The sequence below is a fragment of the Harpia harpyja genome, chromosome Z (assembly GCF_026419915.1).
Source record: "Harpia harpyja isolate bHarHar1 chromosome Z, bHarHar1 primary haplotype, whole genome shotgun sequence".
NCBI lineage: Eukaryota > Metazoa > Chordata > Aves > Accipitriformes > Accipitridae > Harpia > Harpia harpyja.
Window position 1 is genome coordinate 81,788,211 of NC_068969.1, and position 24,434 is coordinate 81,812,644.

General features: G+C 40.1%; 1 protein-coding gene across 12 annotated transcripts in view; it reads left to right on the forward strand.

Moving 5' to 3' along the window:
* The window catches only part of NFIB (nuclear factor I B), a 279,147-nt gene that overhangs the window by 196,574 nt on the left and 58,139 nt on the right, over nucleotides 1–24,434 (forward strand). For all 12 annotated transcript variants that reach the window (XM_052775672.1, XM_052775661.1, XM_052775662.1 and 9 more), the window contains exons 3-5: nucleotides 9,065–9,118; nucleotides 21,521–21,589; nucleotides 23,678–23,798. In XM_052775672.1, the coding sequence (XP_052631632.1) occupies nucleotides 9,065–9,118; nucleotides 21,521–21,589; nucleotides 23,678–23,798 (244 nt within the window). The remainder of the gene's footprint in view (nucleotides 1–9,064; nucleotides 9,119–21,520; nucleotides 21,590–23,677; nucleotides 23,799–24,434) is intronic.

Genomic DNA, 24,434 nt, shown 5'->3' on the forward strand with positions numbered 1-24,434 from the left:
ATTCCTATTCTTTACATGCAGATATGAACTTTTTCATTAATATAATGAATATAATTTCTTTCTTCTCTAAACACCCAAATAAGCCTTTTATTGTGTTCTACCTTTTGCTTTTCATTTTCTGAAGAATCCGTAATAAAAGCCTTTTATGATACATACCTTAAGGTAAAAGGTTTCTTGGTTTCCAGGAACAACTTCTGAATGTTTCTGACTATAGCTAGTATCCACAGTATCTTCCAAATGGATAAAATTAAGCGTTCATATCTCATCCTTTCCTACTGAATCCAGCAAGTTTTGGAAAGCAACTTCATTCTTTCACATTCATCCACATGTGGCAAGATACCTATGTAAATCTCTTCTTAACGTACATGTCAAAAAAGAGCTCAGCTAATATTCTGAAGTATGGGAAGCATTTGTTTCAATCCATGAAAAGATATAACCCTTTTCTTAACTTAAAAATGTGTGTGTGTGCACGTGCACGGGTGTGCGCATACATATATATATGATGTGTATATGTTCCATGAACAACTTATCTTATAACACAGCTGGTGAAAGTTGTTCAGTTTTCAAAATGAGCAACATATGGTCTTTATAAATTGTATAAGGAATATTCTGAATAAATAGGTGTTGTGATTTATTTTACATAAACAGATAAGGGAATTTAAATTAAAAAGATAAATCTGTGCATGGGACATAAAGCTAAAAAGCTGACTATGCTTATTGCTATTTGGTTCTGGTAAGTGCTTCTAGGTCCTTGAATTTCTTTCAACTGTATAAAAAAACTGGATTTACTCCCAGAGCTCCGCTTCTTAACTAGGGCAGTTTAAAAACTAAACAAGGGCTGAGTCAGTTAATTAGTTTAAATAAGATTACAAATCAGAAACACATTACGTAATGCTGATTTAATTACCATTTTTTATTTACCTAATTAAAACACTCTGAAGAAAAGTTAACAGTCTCAACAACGGCCGGTCGGGTGACTTGGCAGCAGCAGGTCTGAGATGCTGATAAAAGGGGAGGTGAAGCAGGGAGCCCGCCATGACCCGCCTGGCTCCAACGCCCCGGACCATCACGCGCTGCCTCGCTGCCAGGCCACGTGGCGGGCGGGCGCCGGGGCGGTGGGATTGCCCCGACCAGCCCGAGGGTGGTGACGCCGCCCCAGCGGCAGACCCCCGCCGCGGGGGCCGGGAAGCCTGTCTCAGGGTGACGGAGGGGCTCTCAGCTGAAAGGCACGGGGCTTCTCCCAGTCACGCCGGTGGCGGGCGAACCTGTCTCTTGTGGGAGGGCGCGGGGGAGCGTGGTGAAAGGGGACGGCCGATGACTGAGGAGCTCTTGCCGTGTCCCCCCACTCCAGAGCAAACAGGTTCAAACCGAAATGAAAACAGGGCCCAGCTTCTGCCTGCCGGGCCGGCTGTCTCCCAGTGGAAGCACCTCCATGCCTGAGCCCTGGAGGCTTTTGTGAAATGACAGGGCTGCTTGGGCTAAAACCTGGGTTACCTGCCTGAGCCAGTGGGAACACAGGTAGATAGATACCTTAGCTTTCTGGGGCCGGCAGTCACCTCTGTTTCCGGCTGCCTTTTTCAGGTAGGTGAAGGTCAGACGGCAGCACCCTTTCAAGGTAAAGAGCAAAGGTCACGGTTATAGTGCCTCATGGCTCCTGGTGTGGCGCGTGGGTGCTGATGAAGCCTGCCCTTGTAGGACCAGCACTTCAGAGTAGCTCCCACCACTGCTCTGGTCTCCCAAGAGGTCCCTTCCGTGCCTCCTGGGTGCAAACTAATGAAGTGAGCAAAAAGTAGTGGGGATTACTTGCCAAAATGGAGTTTGCACTGAGGCCTTCTTGAGATTTGGATACACCTCCTATCAGTAGCAACCAGGACTGTTATTTCTGTGTCAGCCTAAGAGCCTTTGCCCATAGATTTCTTTGGTACGCTTACTTAAATTTGTGGAAACCAGGTCTGAAAACAGATCAAAGCTAATGATATGTCTTCGGTAAACTGGAGGATGCCACAGAGCCTCTGCAAGGTGAGCAACAACCAATCCCTCCTTGCATGGCCAGCAGGGTTTGGCAGTGCAGTGTTGTCTGGGAGGTGACTGCCCCATGACCTGCATCTAAATGTCTACCTTCAGATCTCTACACTGCTCATTTACCACCAGCTGTATGAATACCAAGCACATTAAAACTTGTAGGGCTAGCGCCTTGTATACTTATCCAGTGCAATATCATTGTACTAGAGAGCAGTCTTTGTGAACACAGAGGAACTCCTTGAAGAATAAGGGTAGCAGAATGACATTTTTAAAAGAAGTCACTGCTGCTATGTTGTGGAGGGTTTCAGTCTGCATGTCAGGAACACATATTGCTAATAGAGTATATGCTGTTGGGAAAAGATGTGAGGCTTCGTCCTGCAAACATGTCTTTCTCACAGTGAAGCCCTTGTTTTTTGAGATGCTGCTTCCTCCTGGTGTGAACTGTGGTTCATACCATCTATCTTCAGGGATATAGAATCATAGAATCATTTCGATTGGAAAAGACCCATAAGATCGTTGTGTCCAACTGTAAACCTAACACTGCCAAGTCCACCACTAAACCATGTCCCTAAGCACCACATCTACACATCTTTTAAATACCTCCAGGAATGGTGACTCAACCACTTCCCTGGGCAGCCTGTCCCAGTGCTTGATAACTCTTTCAGTGAAGACATTTTTCCTAATATCCAATCTAAACCTCCCCTGGTGCAACTTGAGGCCATGCCCTTTTGTCCTATCACTTGTTACTTGGGAAAAGAGACTGACACCCACCTCACTACAACCTCCTTTCAGGTAGTAATAGAAAGCTATAAGGTCTCTCCTCAGCCTCCTTTTCTCCACACTAAACAACACCGGTTACCTCAGCCGCTCCTCATAAGACTTGTTCTCTGGCAAAGAAAGTAGTGGGGGTGAGCATTTCGTCATACGAAATCAGTTAGCCAAAATTTTCAGGGTAAGTATTTCCATTAAATGTAGTGGTCTATGAAAATATGAAAAATAAATCCCACCTGAAGTTAACAAACTTATGAAAATGAGGGTGGCATTTCCATGTTTATAGCATCATTTCAGCAGATTCTTAATACAATAAAACACTTGCAGCTTGTTTATACCATAAACAAACTGTTGTGTCACTAGATTGGTGTGAATAATGCTCCTAAAATTGTACAATAATTCAGGGTCATCAGATATGGAAATGGTATACAATGAAAGGCATTGCTTTTGCAAAATGAAATTGTTAAAAGTATTTGGGAAGTTTATCAATCCAATCAGTTGCTTTGTCAAGGTAAAATAAGGTAGGTAGTAGAAGGTAAGTGTGTAGTAAAATTAGGAAAATAATAATTAATGGTGATGAGTTAAAGTACACAGATGAAATTGTTTATTTATTTGCTTTATGGATTTTTGCTGATCACGTTATTTGTTTTGGAGGAGAGGGTGATATCTTGCTTTTTTGTTGCCATGGATGCTTTCCTACCATGATGTTGTTCTGAAAGTCTTTGAAAGATGAAGAGTTGATTTGGAAAGTCTTTTCCCCATGCGGACAGCCCAGCAGTGGAGCTGGGGCCCAGGGAGGTTGGGCTGTCTCCATCCTTGAAGGGGTTTCATGCCCTGACTTTGTAAAGCCCTGAGCAGCCAAGTTTGATCCCACGACTGAGCCTTCCCTGGGTGGGGGGTGGGACTGGAGACCCCCCCAGGTCCCTGCCAGACTGGGTTGTCCTGTGTTCCTGTGATTTTCAAGGTACAACCATTTGCCTCAAGTTTGTGTTGTCAGGTGGCAATGTAATCTTGAAGGATGACAGTCTAGGAGGTAGTTGTGATTCTTGTTCATGGTAGTGACTCTGTCAGTTGTCAAGTCAGATGCCATATAGATAATGTGAAGGCTCGAACAGCATCAAACTGATACGTACATGATGCTACATCTCTCTGGTCCTTTATCGTCCCCCATACCCAAATCATGGACTATCAAAGAACAAGGGTGTATTTACATGCTGGTGAATGATTAAATAAGTGTCTGTCAGCTGAGATTAACCGAGTGCAAAGGCTGTCTCCTAGCCTGTGGCAAATGAAAAGTGAAATGTGTTCACTGAAACCACTGAGGATGTTTATTTGTTTAGTATGGCACCTGTGGAGAAGCTGCTTATTTCTAAGACGTGACTCAAGAAAGTATTTTTTCTTTTTACAGATTCTGCCTCTATTTGTTTTCCAGACCTTCAATGCTATGCTAATGCAGAGAGCCTTAAAAGTAAAAGTCCTTGTACAATATGGGGCATAAGAGAGGTATAGCATAACTTACTTTTTAAAGACAGTATCCTCTCTTACCTGCTGAAAAATGAAAGATTAGACTACTTAGGTGAGCAATACTAAAAATCCCTCAGGAAGTTGGTGAACACCAGTGTGACTTTCTTGGCTTTGCTGGGATGTATGTCCTTCCTGCTGCTGCTTATTGAAGACAAGGTGGTGCAAAGGGAGAGAGCATCTTGTGCCTCACTGGATGGCAAACCATCAGCTTTTCTTTTTCCTTCTGCCTTATGAAGCCAAGAGTGATGTATCATGGCAGCACCTCTCTCCTAGTGCATGGCAGTGGAAATGGATGTTTTTTTCTCATCAGCAGCAGGCCCCAACAGTCAGCTTTACTTAACCCTGGCTGCAGTGAGAGTTGCCTGCACTCACAGATACTCATTAGGATTGACCCCTAGAAATGAAAACATAGGAAACAATTCAGTATAAAATATAGCAGCTTCTTGACATCCTTTCTTACTGTCTTCTAAAAGAAAAAGTAATTTAAGAGAAAGAGTTTGAATGTCCTGGTGGCAGCCATGCTGAATCATGATAAAGTATACATAAAGTGTATCAAGGTTACATGAATATCTACCAGATAAGAGTAAAGGCTGGCTCGAACCATTCTCATATAAACTGTTCATCCATGGGGCAATAACTTACCAAGGCATCAGCTGCTGACTGTTGGAGCAGTCAGCATGAAGAAGAGCAGAGCAGAAGATATGCTCACCATAGTTGTGAGCTGCATATGAAAGCCGTTCTGTGGAAATGGTATGTGTGAGTCAGCTTTTGCTCTGTAGGAAATAAGGATAAGTACTTCTGAGATCTGTGTGGAAGAATTTTTTCAAGAAAAGCACATTGACAGTAAATTTGAGAAGAAGGTTTTAAAAACAGACAAACAACAACAACAAACAAAAAAACAAAGAAAAAAAATAAACTAAGGGAAGTTACAGTTGGGAGCTACCTAAATGACAATGTTGAAAATTTCAGTTTAATCACATTTACATGATGAGGTTTTATTTGCTACTAGCTGTATAGCTTTGCTTACAACTTCTGGCTTAGGAAGGTTTTTTGTTGTTTGTTTTTTTTTTTTTTAAAATGTGCACAGAATTATTTGGTGGGAAAATTGAATGTAAAGCCAGCTAGACAGACAATGAGTCTGGTTTATGTCTTTCTCCATCACACTGGAAGAAAAGCCTGAAATTTTTAAACCCAAGCCTCATGCTGTTAATTAATGATCTTGTGCAGATGCAGATGAGGACAAAGAAAGATTTAAAGTGTCTTAACATGTCTTTTGCTTTCTTAGTTTCTGTGGCTTTCCAAAAATGCCTCTTGCTCCCTCTTGTAGAAGAGTATTGCTTCAATGTCTCTTTTCATTCAATGTTCTGCTTATAAATTAAGTTATTCATATAATTTATTCCTACAATGATCATGGTTCTCTTGTTTTTTGCAAGGCTATTTGCATCTAATCTGATCAGGAGAGTGCTTTACAATTACTGACACTAGTAAGAGAATTGGATTGTCACAGACCATCTCAGGTCTGTGTCTTTCATCCTGAGAATGAGATGCTTCTGTGTGCTTTAAGTGCAGTTACATAGGTTGATGTCATGGTTTAACCCCAGCTGGCAACTAAGCACCACACAGCTGTTTGCTCACTGCCCTGCGGTGGGATGGGGAAGAGAATTGGAGGGGTAAAAGTGAAAAAACTTGTGCGTTGAGATAAAGACAGTTTAATAGGTAAAGCAAAAGCCGCACACACACAAGCAGAGCAAACCCAGGAATTCATTCACCCCTTCCCATCAGCAGGCAGGTGTTCAGCCATCTCCAGGAAAGCAGGGCTCCATCACACATAATGGTTACTTGGGAAGACAAACGCCATCACTCCGAACGTCCCGCCCTTCCTTATTCTTCCGACACTTTATATGCTGAGCATGACGTCATATGGTATAGAATATCCCTTTGGTCAGCTGGGATCAGCTGTCCCAGCTGTGTCCCCTCCCAACTTCGTGTGCACCCCCATCCTCCTCGCTGGTGAGGTGGGGTGAGAAGCAGAAAAGGCCTTGACTCTGTGTAAGCACTGCTCAGCAGTAAGGAAAACATCTCGGCATTATCAACCCTGTTTTCAGCACAAATCCAAAACAGCCCCATACAAGCTACTATGAAGAAAATTAACTCCATCCCAGCCAAAACCAGAACAGTTGATACTCTCATACAGAATACAGTTCTTTGCTTTCTCAGCTGCTTTAAGTGAAGGGTTAAATAAGTTCTTCTCATATTCATCTTACAATAATTCTTTGCTTTCTCAAGATCATTGAGACCCCTCTGGCGACTATGTTAGTAGCATCTACTTCTCAAAACACTGTGTGAGACTCAAGCTGTAAAAATCATGATTGATAAGTAGTTAACATAAAACAAAGCTAAGACTGACTGGCAAATTATAATAACTAGCCAGCTGCTTATCCCTATAACTGGAAAATTCTTTGGTGAGTTTACCTTACTATAATATGAAAAAGAATTGTTTAAACTACCATCAATCTTTAAATCCTGCATCCAGAAAGTGGCCATGTTGACAATGAGAAATAGGAGTAAAGGCAAATTGCTGTGCAAGAGCTAAAAGTATTCTTCACTTTGTGCATCTTTTAAGTGAATTTTAACAGGAGAAAACTTCAAAGGCCATTTTCTGGTAGGCCCTGTTAACCCAGGTACAAATCTCTGTGTTCCTCAAGCTACACTGTCCAAGCTTTATTAGGTGCATCTGCTACCAAATTGACACTTCATTTAGCGACACGTCTGCAGTAGTTTTACACTCCGACCATTGCTGTGTAAAATTAATCCTCTTTGATAATCTTAATTTAAATAATAATATGTATGGTTTGCAGAAGCAGAGAATGCCTTTTAGAAGAATATTAAAGTTCACCCCCTGCAGGGCGAACCTTCCCATTGCAACATAGGAAAAAGGACGTTTGTCCATATGAAGGTTCATATGTAGAGAAACATCAGATTTTTAGCATTTCTTGTAGCTGACTGAGTTTTCAAATTAACTTGATTTGATTTTTTAAAGGGCTATGCTGTATCTTATCATGAAAAGAAACAGGCATACTGAATGGCTACATATTGTGCTGTACAGTGGGACTCTCAAGAGTGCCCAAGTGCCCAAACCATGGGATGTGCAAAGTCTGACTGGGAGGCCTGCCCTTCATTCTTCCTACCCAGGGTTGAAGAAGATAGAGGAAATTTTATGTGAAATTCGCTACCCAACGTGTATTTTATTGTGTGCAAGAGTGATTTCATTCAGTATTGTAAAATTTAGTTGTGTTTTTAATATCATTGGAGCTGGGTTTCACATATGCCTTGGTTTTCCAGTACTCTGGTAGATCCCCAGATGCTTGTCTTCTGTGACAAATGTCTCTGATGAATTCAGTAGAACTTGAACTGTGAAATGGATTTCCATCTCAGATAATATCTTCTGTAGAATCAAGCTTGTGTTAAACTGCTTGAGAGACGTGTGTCAAGCCATGTTTGCTAAGCTACGTAGCAGGTGGTAACAGATTTCAGTGAGCTTCCTGTAGCAGGTAGAGGGAATCTTTTGTTCTAGGTTGAGGGCTACATTGGCTTAAGGAAGCAGTGATGGGGATTGAAGGACAAGTATTTGTTGATATGTACTTTTCTCCTTTTCTATTTTTTTTACTTTAATTTGGACCCTGTAAGCAGCAACACATTTAAGAACTCTGACTTCCCACTGGGGTCGATTTGGCAGTAGCAGTTTCTGTAGTGCTATGATGCAATCGTTTGGCAGTCCTATGCTACTAACAAGCACTGCTACATTTAAAAAAATGGATATTTTTATTCAGACTATAAACCTGCTCCATTTTAGATACCTACATACAGAACAATTGGTTGTGCTTCATCTAATTTCTTATTCTTTTTGCATACAAGAGCATCTGTCATGTCTTACTTTGTTAGTAACAATCTCTTGCAGTGGAGCAGGGTTTTGTTATGTTATTGGTGTGGGAATACAGCAAAAAGTAGATAGTTTCAGAAGCAACTGCTTTTATGAATAAGGCTATAATTTATTATTGCGTGTGTTAACATCAAATTGCATTCTCCTCCAGATTCATTAGGTGCATGTATCATGAAAAGAACACTCTTTGAAGTCTACAGGGTTTGGGTTTTGTTAGTTTTTGTGTTACGTAATCTTCATTTCACAACAGCAATTCTCACAGACTAGGAATACAAATCCTATATTGTATTAAAATGGACAGTTGTATCTTCAGTGCAGTCCCGAGTCTGTGGAGGCAGCATAGGCCTTTGTGCTTTAAGGAAAGGGTAAAGAAACAGGACTCATCACTGCAAATGCCATTAGTTGCCTGATCCAGTGTGTCTTTCTGGTCATTCCCTGAGAAGGAACTACCTCTGCTTTGCTGATTATGCAATATTATATTTGGGTAATGGAGGGAAAGAGAATGAAAAGGTACCCTTGTAGATGTGTTTACAACTTGAGTATTTACCTGAATGACTCTTTTGTCCTTATTCAGTGATCTATGAGTTCCTTTTATTAGGATCATTGAATCTTTCACAATGTTTCTGCTTCTGCATAAAAAGGGTTACATGTAGTGTGTTTGTTCAATAATGCCTTCATGAAGAAAGTCAGGGAAATGACCTTTAAAGAGCAAAGTTAGGTATTAGTTTAATACTGGAGAAGGGTATTAAAAGGTTGTGAGATACTTAAAAAACAAATTAGTAAAACATTTCTTTCATTTCTTTATAGATTCTGGACAACCAGGAAGTCCAAGCCACAATGATCCTGCCAAGAATCCACCAGGTAAATATAAGTTCCAGAACATGTGCATCTAACATTGTTTGAGAACAAAGATACTACTGTTAAGAGTAGAGTTAAGAGAGCATAATTGGTCAGCAACTTATTTTGCACTGGTAAGTACATATAATCAGGACAAGCTGTGATTATTTTAGTTCTTTTAAACTGGCAATGCCTCAACTGTAGTTTCATCAACATTCATTTAATATAAGGAAATTTTCTTTCAGTTCATGGTTTTTAGAATTTTGTAAGTGAGGATAGGCAGAGGAGTAAGGAGACAAGATCCCGAATAACTCTACTTTTATAAAAGTCTTCAAATGCTACAATTATTCTTTTATCTCAGACAAAACACAATTGACCTACCTCTAAAGTCAGTGAACTGAGCTACCAGCTTCTTTATTTTTATTTTATACATGCATTATAAAATGCAAATATGTTCATTTTTTATATTTTTAATATCAACTCAGACCAGTTTTTGAACATGTTGTTAATGGGTCATGCTAGTCATGTCATTCCAACATTTGGAATTTTTTTTTTGAGAGATGTCAGTGTCCTTTCAAGGATTCTCTAAAAATAAAAATTCAAGAGAAAATCAAACCCAGACTTTGCCATTCCACACTGTTTTGACCAAAGGTTATTTGTATTTTCATGGAGTTATCCTTCTAATCAATTGGGCTGTGCTAGTAAATGTTGTAAATCTTTGTTGTTTTATGAATTTTATTGGGGTACGACAAACAAGTGTGACAGACATACTGCCACTTCTAAATGAGCAAGGGGTGATGCCTGCCACCACCGTCATGCTGTATCTTCTCATTTTGGCTCTCAGAAGAAGTGTCTATCTGAAATAAGCTGCAACTAACTCAGTTTGCTCTTTTTCTAAACGCAAAATGAACCACAGTCCAACCAAGAAGTAATTGTGTGATGCTGGGCTGTTACATATACGTGAATATTTTCTGGATCTGTCCAAATATCAGGGAAAACAGCCTGCATTGTGGCTGTACAGTTTTGTACTATGCATATGATCAAAGTATTCTCTACATGTGGTGGAATATGTCATGTGTGTTGCATGTGAATACCGAAAAGTGGGAGAACCATCATAGATCATTATACAAAAAGCCATATTCCTGTAATATAAAACCAAGAAGCATGCACTGGAAGATGGCAGGTAATTTTTGGAGATTTGAGGGCAGAACAAGTCAAATAACATGCTAAGCTCTTTTTCAAGTGATTTTTTAATGTCTTTTTTTTTTTTGCAAGGGGTGATGCAAGCTTGAAATCACTTTTGGCTGGAGACTTTGATGCTCTTTCTCTCCAAACTGTGTGGGATGTTATGAGCAGGCTTTTATTTCTCTATTAAATATATGACATAAATTATGTAGGATGGTGGTTTGAAAACCCAAACCAGCAAATTTACACCTAAAATAAGCCTGAAAAATTTCCTCACAGATAATCACAGTTTTGTAAAACTTGAAGCATTTAGCTGTAGGGCATTTATTTTTGTTTCAGAATATGTCTGTTTGTGAGTGCAAGAAAATCCAAATGCATTAGCCCTCATCATTTTGAAGGATCCTTTGTAGCCTCTGGGTTTGGGAAGCTGAAGGCAGGGTCTGGAAGCTTACCTTCAACGTTTTAAAATTCTGTTTTTAAAGTACCATTTAGCATTTGGAGTAGAAAGGCAGATGTTCATATTTCACTAGTGAGGATCACATCTTCTAGTGAGTCCAGGCTCACCAACCCTCAGTCTCAACCCCAGGCTGCTCCAGCAAGGAGTAATCTTAGAGGGCAGCAGATAACCATATAGGCTTTCTTTTGGCAGCTGTGTGGGGCAAGACCAGATGCCCCAATGTTTGACAAACTCCAGTGTCCCAGCATGTAGAGGGAGAGAGAGGGCAGGGAAATCTGTTGCTGGTTTCATCATGAAACTTTCTGCTTGAAATTTGAGCATAACCCCTTCTCATGCTTTGGAGTCACTGCTGGCAGTATTATTCCTTTATCTGCTGCCAAGTGGGGACAGAAAATAGAAGCTGTGCCTTGCTTCTCTTGAAACCTTTCATTTAAGCAGAGACAGAGGCATAATTGAATATCATATGTCTGTTTGAGGATACATGAACTTCTAGCATCGTTCAGCTTCCCTGTGTGATACTGTCTTGGGGTTAAACTGGCAGGGAGAAAGTGTTGAGGTTTGTGAGACTCCCAGGACTTCTGAGGCTGTGCAGGAGAATTTGAGGGAGTTGCACTCCATTCAGCTTGTCTGGGGAAAGGACTGCTGTCCTGTTCTTTCTTATTAAACTTCACATGAGTCTTATTAGAACCAGGCAGTCACTTTTGTCAGAGCCCCAGAGGATATCCACTCTGAGGTTTGTTTTTGGTCTCAGGCCAGGAGCACGCGGAATGGCAGTGCCAGGAGGGTTTGTTCTTCTGTCATGTTTTGGTCTGATGCCTGTACGTCAAGGAGCCAGGGATAGGTGCTGTTAGCTTTTGGATGCTACTACCTTCACAAAGACATTGCCAAGGAAGAGGAGGTTGGAAACTGAGTGGTAGTTGGCGAGCTTGCTGGTGTTAAAAGTGGGTTTTTCTAGGTTTGGCTAGACTGTTGCATTCTTTAGGGTGTCTGGTAATTTGCTGTCCTAACCATGGAGGGAGGGTAATGTCACTTGCCAAACAAAAGAACATTAAGAGCACTTGCTGGAATTCTTTACAATACGTTCCTAAAAATACACTGAATCCTTTGATAGCATAATACAGTATTAAGATGATGTAGCTTGTGGTGAAAGAGGTATGTAGCTTTTTTAGCAAGATCCAGCGATATCCTCCTCTAAGTTTTATTTTTCAATAACTTTCATCTGGTATATTTCTAAAGAAAGAAACTTGCTTTTCTGAGAGCTGGGTTGTAAAGGTCACTTCTCTGCAGGGATTGTTAAGTAGGTTCCAGACAGATAGATGAGCTGAGCTGAACTGAGCTAAACTGAGAGAAGAGTTCGAACACTGCTGTTGTCTGCATCAGTCATTAAGTTCCTGGAATCTAAAAGTTTATGTTAGGCTAGCATGGTGCTAACTATTAAACGTTTACATGGTTTCAAAGAGAAAATGGACTTGTCCACGGGTACATCGAGGGTGACTAAACAGATAGAGGCACACCTGGATTAATAAGTTTTAAAACTGAAAATATTGGAGCGTTGGACACTATCAGTCAAAAAAAACCCCAAACCCCAAGTCCTTTAGGCCTGCCCTGCTTCTTACTATTCTACTGGGCATCTGCTGAACGGAGGTTGTTGAAGGAGACCTAATGTGGCAGTTCAGTGTAATGCTGTCTTATTTGCTCCCTTCAAGTGCCATAGGTCTTTTATAGCTTAAGAAAAATCTAAAAAATGAGCTTTTCTTAACATGTGTGTCTTGAAATACCTGTAAAAGTGTGGGAGGATATGTACTGAAGACAGAGGGAGTGATCTGTCAGTAAGTTCATCTGTTAGGCATAAGAACATTATGAGGGTGAGTAAAAAGAGAAAAACACCTAGAACTACTAGTAAGGTAATGATATTGACACCAGTCATAACAATTTGGTCTCCCATGATACAATCCTTACTAGGCAGTTCTTCTAGTAGAGGATTTTCTGTGTTTTGTTCTGCTTTATTTTTCTTTCCCTTACTTACTGCCTGCTGGCCACAAATGTTTGACATTAATAAGGTTACTTGCTACCTGCCGTTGGTGTGAAGTTGCTGCTTGGCAGAGTTCATTTATTTATACACCAGTGTTAACACTGCTGTGTCCAGTTGTTGTCATGTTGCTCAAATCTTTGAACACAGCCTTTTTAAGCTGCTAAAATAAGAGAAAGAAATAGCAATACTGATAGAGTAAAATGTTATCTTGATATGACAATAAGATAGGATAGACAGTTGAGTACAATTTGAGGAACCAAGAGAACTGGAAACCTGAAAGAGTGGATACCGGTTCCTACTGGTTCTTCATATTTTTTCTTCTTGGTGGAGCTGGGAGAGGAATAGTCTCTTCTTGTACAGATCCCTTCAAAATTTCAGAGCAATTCTTGTCCAGCATTGGGGAATACAAAAGATAATTTTTCAAAAGGTGCAAAGGAAACCTAACCATCCTGACATAGTTATGAACCTCATTGGTGAGGGAGGAGAAGTGTGTTCAGATTTTTGCTTTTATCCAAGCAGTTGACTTCAGAGGTTATTAGAGCTATGTTTCCTAGCAAGTGGGTCCTGCTAGTTTTTTTTTCCTGATAGAATTTACTCCACTTCAGCTAGTCCAAGGAATGTTTTCATATAAATTTTGCAACCTCTATAACATCAGTAAGAGCTGAATGAGGAATGCAGATGACTCAGGTTTGAGCCTGTGCGCTGATGAATATTACATTATTTATATGGGTAACACACTTTTAGACAGAGATATTGAGAAACTGTCTCTCCGCCTTTCATTCCTCCCCACTGTTTCCCTTCTTTCCTCCACAGTAACACATGATACATTGTCAGGGAATTCATCTAGTGATAAGATCCTTAACCTGAATGAGGCATAGGTATGTGAATCCCCAGCCCCAGCCTCACTGCTCTGGAATTGGTTTTCCCCTTCTGTTTTCACCAGAAATTTTATTCTGGGAACAATTTCCAAAGAAGACCTGAGTGAAATCATCATCTATTCATTTTTTTCTTTTTCCTAATTAAAGAAGATGTTGCCAAAAAGCTTGCAACCAGCCTCACCTGTCTCTCAATATGCAAATCTCTCTTGCAGCTGTAGAGCCCTAAAGGCATTTTTGCACTTTCATATGGGCTAGCAGGTATAGGAAGAACATTCTTTTTGGATCAAGCCCTAAGAAATGTATAATAAAGTTGCCTGTATATGACTGTTTTAGATAGAAGTATTTCAGTTTTAAGTTTTAGAATGTATAGTCTCAGAAATAACCTCTGAAGAGTAACATGGTCTCAACCTTTGCTCTCTTGGAAATGCAATAAGCAAATGTGTTTGAGTCTTGAATGACTGAGAACACAGATGGTTTCATTATTTTACTGTACTGCAAGTTACCCTCTTGTGGATAGGGAATTAGCCCCCTAATTAATAAGAATAGAAGAGATATTCCCTGGCCTCATCATTGTAAGCAGCTTTTCTTGTGGAAGCAATGATGCCATAGTAGCAGTTTGGGGATTCAGACAGAATTGTATTTAAACAAACATACATTCACCTCGCTTTTTCAGCATGGGAGTGGATATTCTGAAACGCTTGCTGTTTCCTGTATGCCTGCAGCTGTGCCATCTCAGATAGTGATCTTAAAATAAAACAGGGTTGGGTTTGGTCAGGGCTTGATTTTCTGTGGAGTTCTCCCTTTCCCAAATGCTCTATGAATTAGTAATGCCAGTGATTGAGAGGTGATACTCTTCTTCCTCCTTTTCAGCCCTGAGCCAGGTGGGGCATTCTGAGGGCAGTGCAAAGCTGTGCTATCATCTCAACAATCAGAAACTAGCACAGATTGTACAGCCCCTTTTTCCAAGAGCAATAGTTTTTGGCCTTGCATGCTGGTTTGAAATTTGTTGTGGGCAATTACTACTGTCTGCTGGCTTAGGATTACTTCTGATTTTTTTGTTTGCATCAGCTATCCTTCTTCGTGAACCTATTGTGTAAATAAATGATGTTGTGATCACTTCTGATGCCATTGTGTTCAATAGTGAGCACAATGATTTTTACTTCAAAGCATGCACAGAGCAAGAATTTGCTAAAAACTCTTATGTTAGCAGTTAGAATTCCAGAAACCTGCTCTGGCATCAGAATATTCCTTTTTGGTTCCCGGTAGTCCTATAGCTGTTAAGCTCCCCAACCTCTTTTTAAATCTTGGCTGTAGTTTGTATATAACCTGAGACCCTCTGGAGTGGAAGGCAGTATGCATTTGTGTTAGTTACCCTTTCTGTTTCTTGCTAGGTTTTGGGGCAACTCACTTCTTGTATTCCAGTACATGGATTCCAGAGTACATTAAACCAGGTGTTTACTTCTTCAAATTACTGCAGCATTGAAGGGTATTACAGTTCTGGTTATTAACTCGAGAGTATTAAAAATCTCATTTATTTTTGAAAACGGCAGAGACAGCTTCTTAGTTTGTTATTGTGCTAAAAAGTTCAATGGAGGCAGGGGATCTTTTTGCAATGTGTTTGTCCCCTGTCCCAGTTACAACATCATTGCAACTTTCAGGAAAGTCACCAAAACAAACTGTGGGTGTGCAACAAGGCTGGAGACAATCGTGCGATAACCAAAATAGCCTCATTCTCTGGAAAGGCTTTAGTTCAACTGTTTCAAAAGACATCATCACTGAAATCTTCTGTGTCACTCCTTGGCTTATGTTATCCACCCTTAACTGCCTTTAAGAAACGCTCATTTAGTACGAACCCATTTCTGGTACTGTTTTTAAGACACTGGCTTCAAAATGCCTGCAATAAGAAAACAAACTGCAAGTCTGCTGACTGTACATTAACTTACTGTGAACAGTGTGAGACTAATTTTTCACTACCAGTTCTGACTGTGAATAGTAGCTGTATGCCACTAGGATTCCTGCTGAAATTAAAGAGCTTCCTGTAGAAGTTAGATATTGCAGACAGTAGCAAGAGCTGATCCTTAAAAAGTCAGTTTTCAAAGACTCACACAAAAGAATCTGTACAATGAAATTATTTAGTCTTTAACTGTAGCAGTTTCAGAAGTCAAACAAACCTGTAGCAACATCCAGAACATTACATTGCATAACTTAAAGTCAAGCTACAGCTCTCTGCAAGTATTTTGTATACCAGGCTGAAGCTCCCAGCCTTTCTTCTCACAATAGCTCCTGATTTGAACCTGTCTCACTGCTAGTAAGTCTATCTACTGCTGTATAACTCCTCTTTTTAAAGATCCAGAAATAAAAGTACAGTAATACAAATTGTTTCCTGCACTGATTGGATCCTTACTCCTGTTTTATAAGTTGCTCAAAATCAAGGCTGCATCAGTGAAAAAACTAGGTGTTTAGTGATACCAGGAAGCAATTTTATGTTTTGGCATTAGTCAATATGCAGCAGAATGTAAACAGACCTTCTATTCATAAAAGTACAATTAAATCAGAAGACATAAAAAAGGCTGGTTAAAGATTTGTAAAGCCAGACATCACTGGTAAGCTTTTAAGTAATGTGAGAACATGCCCTTTACAGTACGTGTTAGTGCAAACTGAAAGTATTTTTCAGTAGGTTTAAACACCATTTTTTTTTTTTCCATTTTAAATCTTGGTGTGGTTAAAAGCTATACTTGTAGCTCAGCCCTTGAAGGCATAGCACAGGAATAGAGAGGAAGATGTATAAGGACTAGGACAGAATGACTTCTACAGCAGTTGGAGGCATTACTGAAGCTTTCTCCTTTTTACTGACTATATGAGGGGAGCTCGATCAGAACTGCTGCTCGGCTCAATCTGTTTATCTTTTGTCCTTGATGGCACTGGTCTGGTTGTTGTAGTATTGCCTGGAAAATGTATTTTTCCAAAATGAGTTTTCTGTACAAAAAGTAAGGAAAGAAGACAGATTTTACACTCACCCTGTACAAAACCTAAAAGGAAATACAGAAAAAAATCCACTGTTATTTATGGGTTTTGGAAGTTACTGACTGTTTATACAGAGTTGCACTATGGTGGTTTTGGCAGAAATCTTATTTTTGTAGAACTCAGATTTTTAACAATAATGACAATTAGTGAAGTGCATTTCAGAGAGTGTCATCTCTCAGGCAAGATAAGTTTTAGTAAATGACAATACTCAGTGCTTATATTAGGTTTGAACAACAAAGACAGCAAAGTGTTGTCATGACCATAGAATCATAGAATCATAGAATCATAGAATCATTTCGGTTGGAAAAGACCTTCAAGATCATCAAGTCCAACCATTAACCATGCCCCCTAAACCATGCCCTGGAGTACCCTATCCACTCGCTTTTTGAATACCTCCAGGGATGGTGACTCAACCACTTCCCTGGGCAGCCCATTCCAATGTTTGACAACCCTCTCAGTAAAGAAATTTTTCCTAATATCTAACCTAAATCTCCCTTGCCTCAACTTGAGGCCATTTCCTCTTGTCCTATCTCCAGACACCTGACAGAAGAGACCAACACCCTCCTCACTACAACCCCCTTTCAGGTAGTTGTAGAGAGCGATAAGGTCTCCCCTCAGCCTCCTCTTTTCTAGACTGAACAACCCCAGATCCCTCAGCCGCTCCTCATAAGACTTGTGCTCAAGGCCCCTCACCAACTTGGTTGCCCTTCTCTGGACACGCTCAAGCAGCTCAATGTCTTTCCTGTAGTGAGGGGCCCAAAACTGAACACAGTACTCGAGGTGCGGCCTCACCAGTGCCAAGTACAGGGGAACAACCACCTCCCTGTTCCTGCTGGCCACACTGTTCCTGATACAGGCCAGGATGCGATTGGCCTTCATGGCCACCTGGGCACACTGCTGGCTCATATTCAGCCGGCTGTCAACCAGCACCCCCAGGTCTTTCTCTGCCGGGCAGCTTTCCAGCCACTCTTCCCCAAGCCTGTAGCGCTGCATGGGGTTGCCGTGACCGAAGTGCAGGACCCGGCACTTGGCCGTGTTAAACTTCATACAATTGGCCTCAGCCCATCGATCCAGCCTGTCCAGATCTCTTTGTAGAGCCTCCCTACCCTCAAGCAGATCGACCCTGCCTCCCAACTTGGTGTCGTCTGCAAACTTGCTGAGGGTACACTCAATCCCCTCATCCAAATCATCAATAAAGATATTAAACAGAACAGGGCCCAACACCGAGCCCTGGGGAACACCACTCGTGACCCGCCGCCAGCTGGATTTCACCCCATTCACCACGACCCTCTGGGCTCGTCCATCCAGCCAGTTTTTCACCCAGTGAATAGTGCACTTATCCAGGCCACAAGATGCCAGCTTCTCCAGGAGTATGCCATGAGAGACAGTATCAAAGGCCTTGCTGAAGTCTAGGAAAATAACATCGACAGCCTTTCCCTCATCCACTAGGCGGGTCACCCGGTCATAGAAGGAGATCAGGTTGGTCAAGCAGGACCTGCCTTTCGTAAACCCATGATGACTGGGCCTGATCCCCCTCTTATCCTGGAGCTGCCGTGTGAGTGCCATCAAAAGATACAGTAAATCCTCTATGAGGAATATAACAATAGCCTGTTATCGAGTGTGGTAGTTTCTGTACTGAACAGATCAGAAACATACACCAAGAATGCTAATTTAAGGCTCTATAACATGTTAATGCAAGCAGTGCGTTAGAGAATGCTTAGTCAAAAAAACAGTTAAGACCAATACCACGCGGAGTATCACCACGTATTTTTTTCTTGCATGCAATGTAATAATGTGAATATGAAAGTTAACTCTTATTCAGTAGGGAGATCAACTTCACAAGGTAAAAGGCAGCGTCTCACACCATAAAGTCAAAATGTCCTATACTGTTGTCCTGCTGCATTCAGTCTTGCTGTTTGTCCTTTATCATATGTGCATGTTATCATAGAGTGCATGTTTCTGCAACAAATTACAGCAATTTAATAGCACAGCACATTTTCCTATTGCAGAGCTGGGAGCCAAAACCAGTTCTGTAACATACTCACCATGGATTGTCTTCCTTACCAGTTAAAACTGTTGAAGTCCACTGGTGCTGGAACTGAACATACTGTGTTTATTTTTCTGCCCTCAGAGGCACCACTGGAATTCACTTTCCCTGTTAGAACATGAGGCTCGGGATGAAGTTGTTCAGTGCCTGTGACATAGACTGTTTATTGTTGCATCAATTTTTTAATAATATTTTGTCACATTACATAGAGAAAAAAATCAAGCTGTTTTTTTAAGTTGATTGAGATGGACAATAGCTGCAGCTTCCCTCTCTTTCCTAGTGCCAGGCAAAGCATTTGCATATATCTGTGGGTGTCATTATTTTTGGACCGTCCAAGGCAGGGTGAAACCTGGGTTAAAGACAGTGATCCATTAGTCAACAACACATCCTTCTGTGAGGGCCTGATAAATAGTGGTACCACTCAGTGGCAGAATTTTTTCCTTGCTCCCATTTCATCATCACAAGGAGAGAAACACACTATATTGCTCTTTATGTTATGTGGGTGTTCTCAGTATTGACAGTGAGAAAAATGAAGAATTCATGAGAGAAGGCTGAAGATTAAACGTGTGTCTGTGTGTCTCTGTGTGTGCGCACGCATACACATGTATACATCTGTGTTCTTACATGTAAAATGCTACATGGGCATTTTTTTTTTTTTAATATGAGCCTTGGGGCTTGTTCTCACTGTAACGATAGCTTGACTAACCTACACTTGGGTAAAGCTCCTCTCAAGTTAGCCTAACTTGAGTGAGAGAAGTTGTGCTTCAAAGTAGTGGTATTTGGATAAGCAGCAGAGAAGTTCAGTCTTGTCTCATTACCAGCTCCAGAGCTGGCTGTGTCATGTTTTCATCCACACAAAAAACATGGAGAAAGGGTGCAAGAGAATGCAGAAGATGAAAGAGGAAGTCTCTTATTTCTTAGAAAGTGGAGATGAATAAGGTTGCTGAGAGGCCTGCAACATCCTGGTGAAAGATGATGGGAGAGGAAAAAGTAATGGATATGGAGAGAAGCTGTTGAAAATGAGAGAGAGGAATGTGAAAGGAAGTGAAGAAAAAAGAGAGGGAGACCTGCAGAGCTACTAGTGGAAATAAAGACATGCAGCGATATCGTATGAGGTGGCATGCAGGTATACAGTATAAAGTGATGTTGACTGGAAGATGAGAAGATGATAGCATTGGCGTAACATCATTCAGGATGATCCCACAGGCCTATGGTGCTCTGCACACCTTCTGCACTTGCTCCTGGGATGGTTTTTCAGCTGGGGAACACTGACATTTGCTTATAGGTGTAACAGAGATGTCAGGAAACATACTCAGTTGGATGCATTCACATTCTTTCAGCTTGAGCTGTCAGGTGCATTGTTTATACCTGCCCTGGTAAATAATATCAGGGGTGCTGGGTGAGGTGGCTCTGTGTGCCTAGTAAGACTGCCAGTAAGCAGTGAAAAACCGCACTTTTTGCCTCTGCCTTCCTTGTTTCACCCTGAAAAGTAAGTAGAGATTTCTCCAGGTATACCAAGGACAGATCTCTCAAGTGAAGTGTACTGATTTTACAGTCACTTTTCTGATTACAGTGGCAGTGTTTTCTGAAATTACTTGAAGATGAAAGCAGTAATTGCCAAAGGAAACCTAAAGAGAATAGTACTGAACCACTGTTTTCCAAATCAGTAAATATTCCAGTAGGTGCATTTTTTATTTGTTTGTTTTGTTAGTTAAGACATTTAGAGTGCTTTTACTCATTCAGACATTTGGAACAGAAAATTGACAGTGTATTTCCAAAGAAAAAAGCTGTGTTAATTCAGAAAAGAGATTAGAGAAAACACAGTAAGAAATTCTTAATGCACATCTCACATGAAAGCGAATAAAAAAGTAATACTGTTGGTGCAGCAATGTGCACCAACTATAGATCTAAATATTTCTGTTGGTGAATGGTTGGTGTTCCCATGTTTAAGGGCTGTGATGTCATGTAATCTCAAATTCAGTCAAGTCAGTTTATGCAGTGATTATTGATATGAGACTTCCACAGAAACCTGGGTTTCTCAGCTTCCTTTTGATAAGGTTATCTAGTTACACGACTGAGGTAAGTCTTGATTATCAGCTGTTTTTTCACCGCAGTACTCCAAGTTGTGCCTGAATTTCACAGCAGAGAAAGCATATCAAACACATTTATCTTAGAACAAGTAAACATAAGCCAAAACAATAACATATGGTTTCTTAAACATGGGTTTCTAGATATATAATTCAGCATGTGTATAAAAAGAACACTGAATAGCTTAGCTGTTTTGCCCAGTTCCTGCTTCTACTGGAAGTAATAGTAAAACCCTCATCAGGTTCAGAGGTGATGATTTGGTAACGGAGGTGGTAGTGTAAAGTCACTATCAGCAGGGTAAGAATTAAGTAAAAATCTATTTGGTAGAAATGTGTGCAAGGACAGGAAATGGTGAAATTGCTTAGTCCAGCTGATACAGTTCTTAGTTCAATACTGACTTAAAAATTGAAGATACTAACAAAAGGAACTAGTTTTTAGACATTTTCTGGATGGTTAGCTAGGAACTCAGTGTATTGCTTGTTAGTTTTCATACATGTATTAAAAAATTGCTTTCTCACAACTCCTCAAGATTTTTTGCACCTCTGCCTGAATTTCAGCCATCACTAGATCCTGTGATCAGCTTTTGGTGTACTTTGGTCTGTGTATTATAGATCTGGGACTCGGTTGATACTGTTGTTAGCTGTTGTATAAACTTACCTATAGTTATTTATTAAACTTCTCATTATAGTGATTATGGTATTGTGATCTTTTTCAGTGTACCTTGAGGACAGTTTCGTAAAATCTGGAGTGTTCAACGTGTCAGAACTTGTGAGGGTGTCCAGAAGTAAGTTATTTGCGTTTAATCATTTCCAAAGCCTGCTATAATCAAGGGAAGTTTTTTTTCCTGAGATTTTTTTTCTCCCCAAGATGTAAGATGCATAGTAAATGTCTGTAACCATGCACAATTTTGATATCTTTGACCACGGTATTACAATTCATCCTGCATGTGTTTGTAATAAAACCGACAGAAGTCTTCTTTTGTGTCTTCAATATTTAAAGATTGAATCAATTTGTTATGTGTCGCTCTGCACAACTTAATGGACTGATATATCAATAAAATTACCATACGTAACAAAATCATCTATTTGTTAGACTTGCAGCTTTTTAAGGTTGTCCTATACATCCTTGGGTTTTGCTAAACCATCTGATTATTCTTCTAGTTTGTTTTTTAATTTGTAGCTCTTAAAAGAAAAATCACAGCATGGATATAAAAGATGTTATACTTAATGTATACTTAATGTATTATATGCTCGTGTTTCTTTTACTCATAGCACTGGCTGTTACTGAATTTCTAATTAAATTGTCTTGTTTTGGCATCAGAAATGTTATGCACATGAACATGCAAAAAAAAAAAAGTAACATAAAATATAAATAATAAAGGACAGGTGAAGCTTTTATTGCCGAAAGAAAACCCCAAATGAATATATAAGATCTGTTTTGTTGACATCTAAGAATTTGCTATAATAGTATGACATAAAACCAGTGCATATTTTCATTTGACATTGCTTTCTGAACGCTTCTTTTCTCCCTTTAGTATCAACACTGTTAAAGTATTTCTCTTAAGACTTCATTAGGAAGTGAACAAAAAATCCAGGAAAATCTCTTTTCCGATGAGGTGAGGACAAAACCAGTGAGGCACAAGTTACCAAAACTGTCTGTCCAAATTTTGCATAGGAGTTAATTCATGCCAGGTCAGGATGCTTGAGGAATTTAATTAACTTAGTGAGGCTTAAGATGCATGTGCCATTTCATTTGCTGTGGTCAGAAATTAATATTCAACAATTAAAATTATGTGAAGTCCTTCAGCAAAATACGGAGCATTGCCATTCTGCAGTGTTAAGACATATTCTTTTTTGTGCTTGCTGAAGATATGGTTTTGCTGTTTTAGGAGGCTGAGGATGTGTGAAATATAGCTTTCTTTTAGTTGTCAGGTGGTTAAATACATTTTAAATTACTGGGCCATTCAGATTAAAAAAGAATCAATATTGTAGTTATGTTATGAAATCGTACTTTCTGCAGCTGCTATACACAATATACTTGTAATAATAAGCTTTAAAGAATGTGGTTTCTGTGGGATTTCTTACCATGCATTTGTTTAACCTCAAGCCACAAGAGAGTTGTACTTTAACTGTCAGGAAAAATACAAACCTTCAGATACATTACACAACATGCAATTATTCTTTTAAGTGCCAAAGGTAGTTAAAATGCACAACAGGCAGAGAGTGCACAAAGGTAAATACACCACAATATGTAACATATAATTTATTCTTGAAATGCCAAGATGTACGGCACACAGACTCTGTAAGGAGGTGAAGATAACGCTAAGTGTGTGTGTTTGTGTGTAGGTGTACATATGCAAAGCAGTACCTGTGGCACTGGGTGAAAGAAACAGGAGGCAGCAAAACATGCAGTCAGCTCAGAAGGCTATTATTAATACAAAAGAGTTAACATTATGGGAAAAAGAGTTTGTTTGCCCCCAAGTTTGTTCTTTCCAGTTATTTCAGTTCTTTAATAAATAATGTTGGCTGTCCTTATAAACCCCGCCTCATTCATTATAGAAGTCCTTCAACAGAAGTTTTGACTTTGTGCTGAGTTTTGTGTTACCTTTTTCATATTGATTCCAGGTTATCTGTTATACAACAAATACTTTATGTCTACATAACTGCTAAGGGATTTCTAGGGACTGGGGAAGATAATTCACTTTTTTAGATACATAAACATTGATAGAACTTGTCTGTACTTGGTTTCTCCAAGAGGCAGAAAATTAGATACATGTAGTAACATCTTGATGTCTTTCCCAGTGTTAAAAATGAAAAGATGGCTAAAAAGACAGACGATTATCTTTGACTCGTTATGATGATGTTTTTTTCAGCACCCATAACCCAGGGAACTGGAGTGAACTTCCCAATTGGAGAGCTTCCGAGCCAGCCATACTATCATGATATGAATTCGGGTGTAAATCTACAGAGGTCCTTGTCCTCTCCACCAAGCAGGTAAAAACTTGAAATAAGTGCTAATGTGAAATCAGGTTTAATGGTGTAGGACAAGCAATTCACAAAAACAGTCAACAGCCAACTATTTTATGAATTTCCTCTGATTTTGTGAGGTAGGCTACTTACGTACATTACCATAATCTATGTACAGATATACATGTTACAAATCTTGTAATTTGACATGGTGTCATTATTGCCTGTCATTTCTGTTGATATCAAAGATGATAATAACTTTTATCAAGGTTTAAAGTGCTCACTAAATCATCTGCCAAGAGAACAGCTATGCATCCTGGAACTGCTGCTGAGTTGCAGGAAGGTCTAGCAGCTGGGAACCTGCTGTCAGGGCTCAGTCCCACTGAGTGGTTGCAGGCACAAAGGCTGTCTTTGAGGGCTCCCTGTTGGACCTCTGTCTTGAAAGATATGTTGGGACAGATACTGTTTCCTGTGGAAAAGGCTTTAGGACAGGTATATAAAGACAAGGTGTCTTTATCTGTAGCACCACCCCAGCTCATGAAAGTGTGTTTCCTGCCTCACCCTTACAAGGGGCATTTCACAGCATGGTGGGAACAAGGAGGAGCATGTGAGGTGGTCACAGGCTCTCTAATTTTCTCAAGGGTCTCCATGTGCCTGCTACAG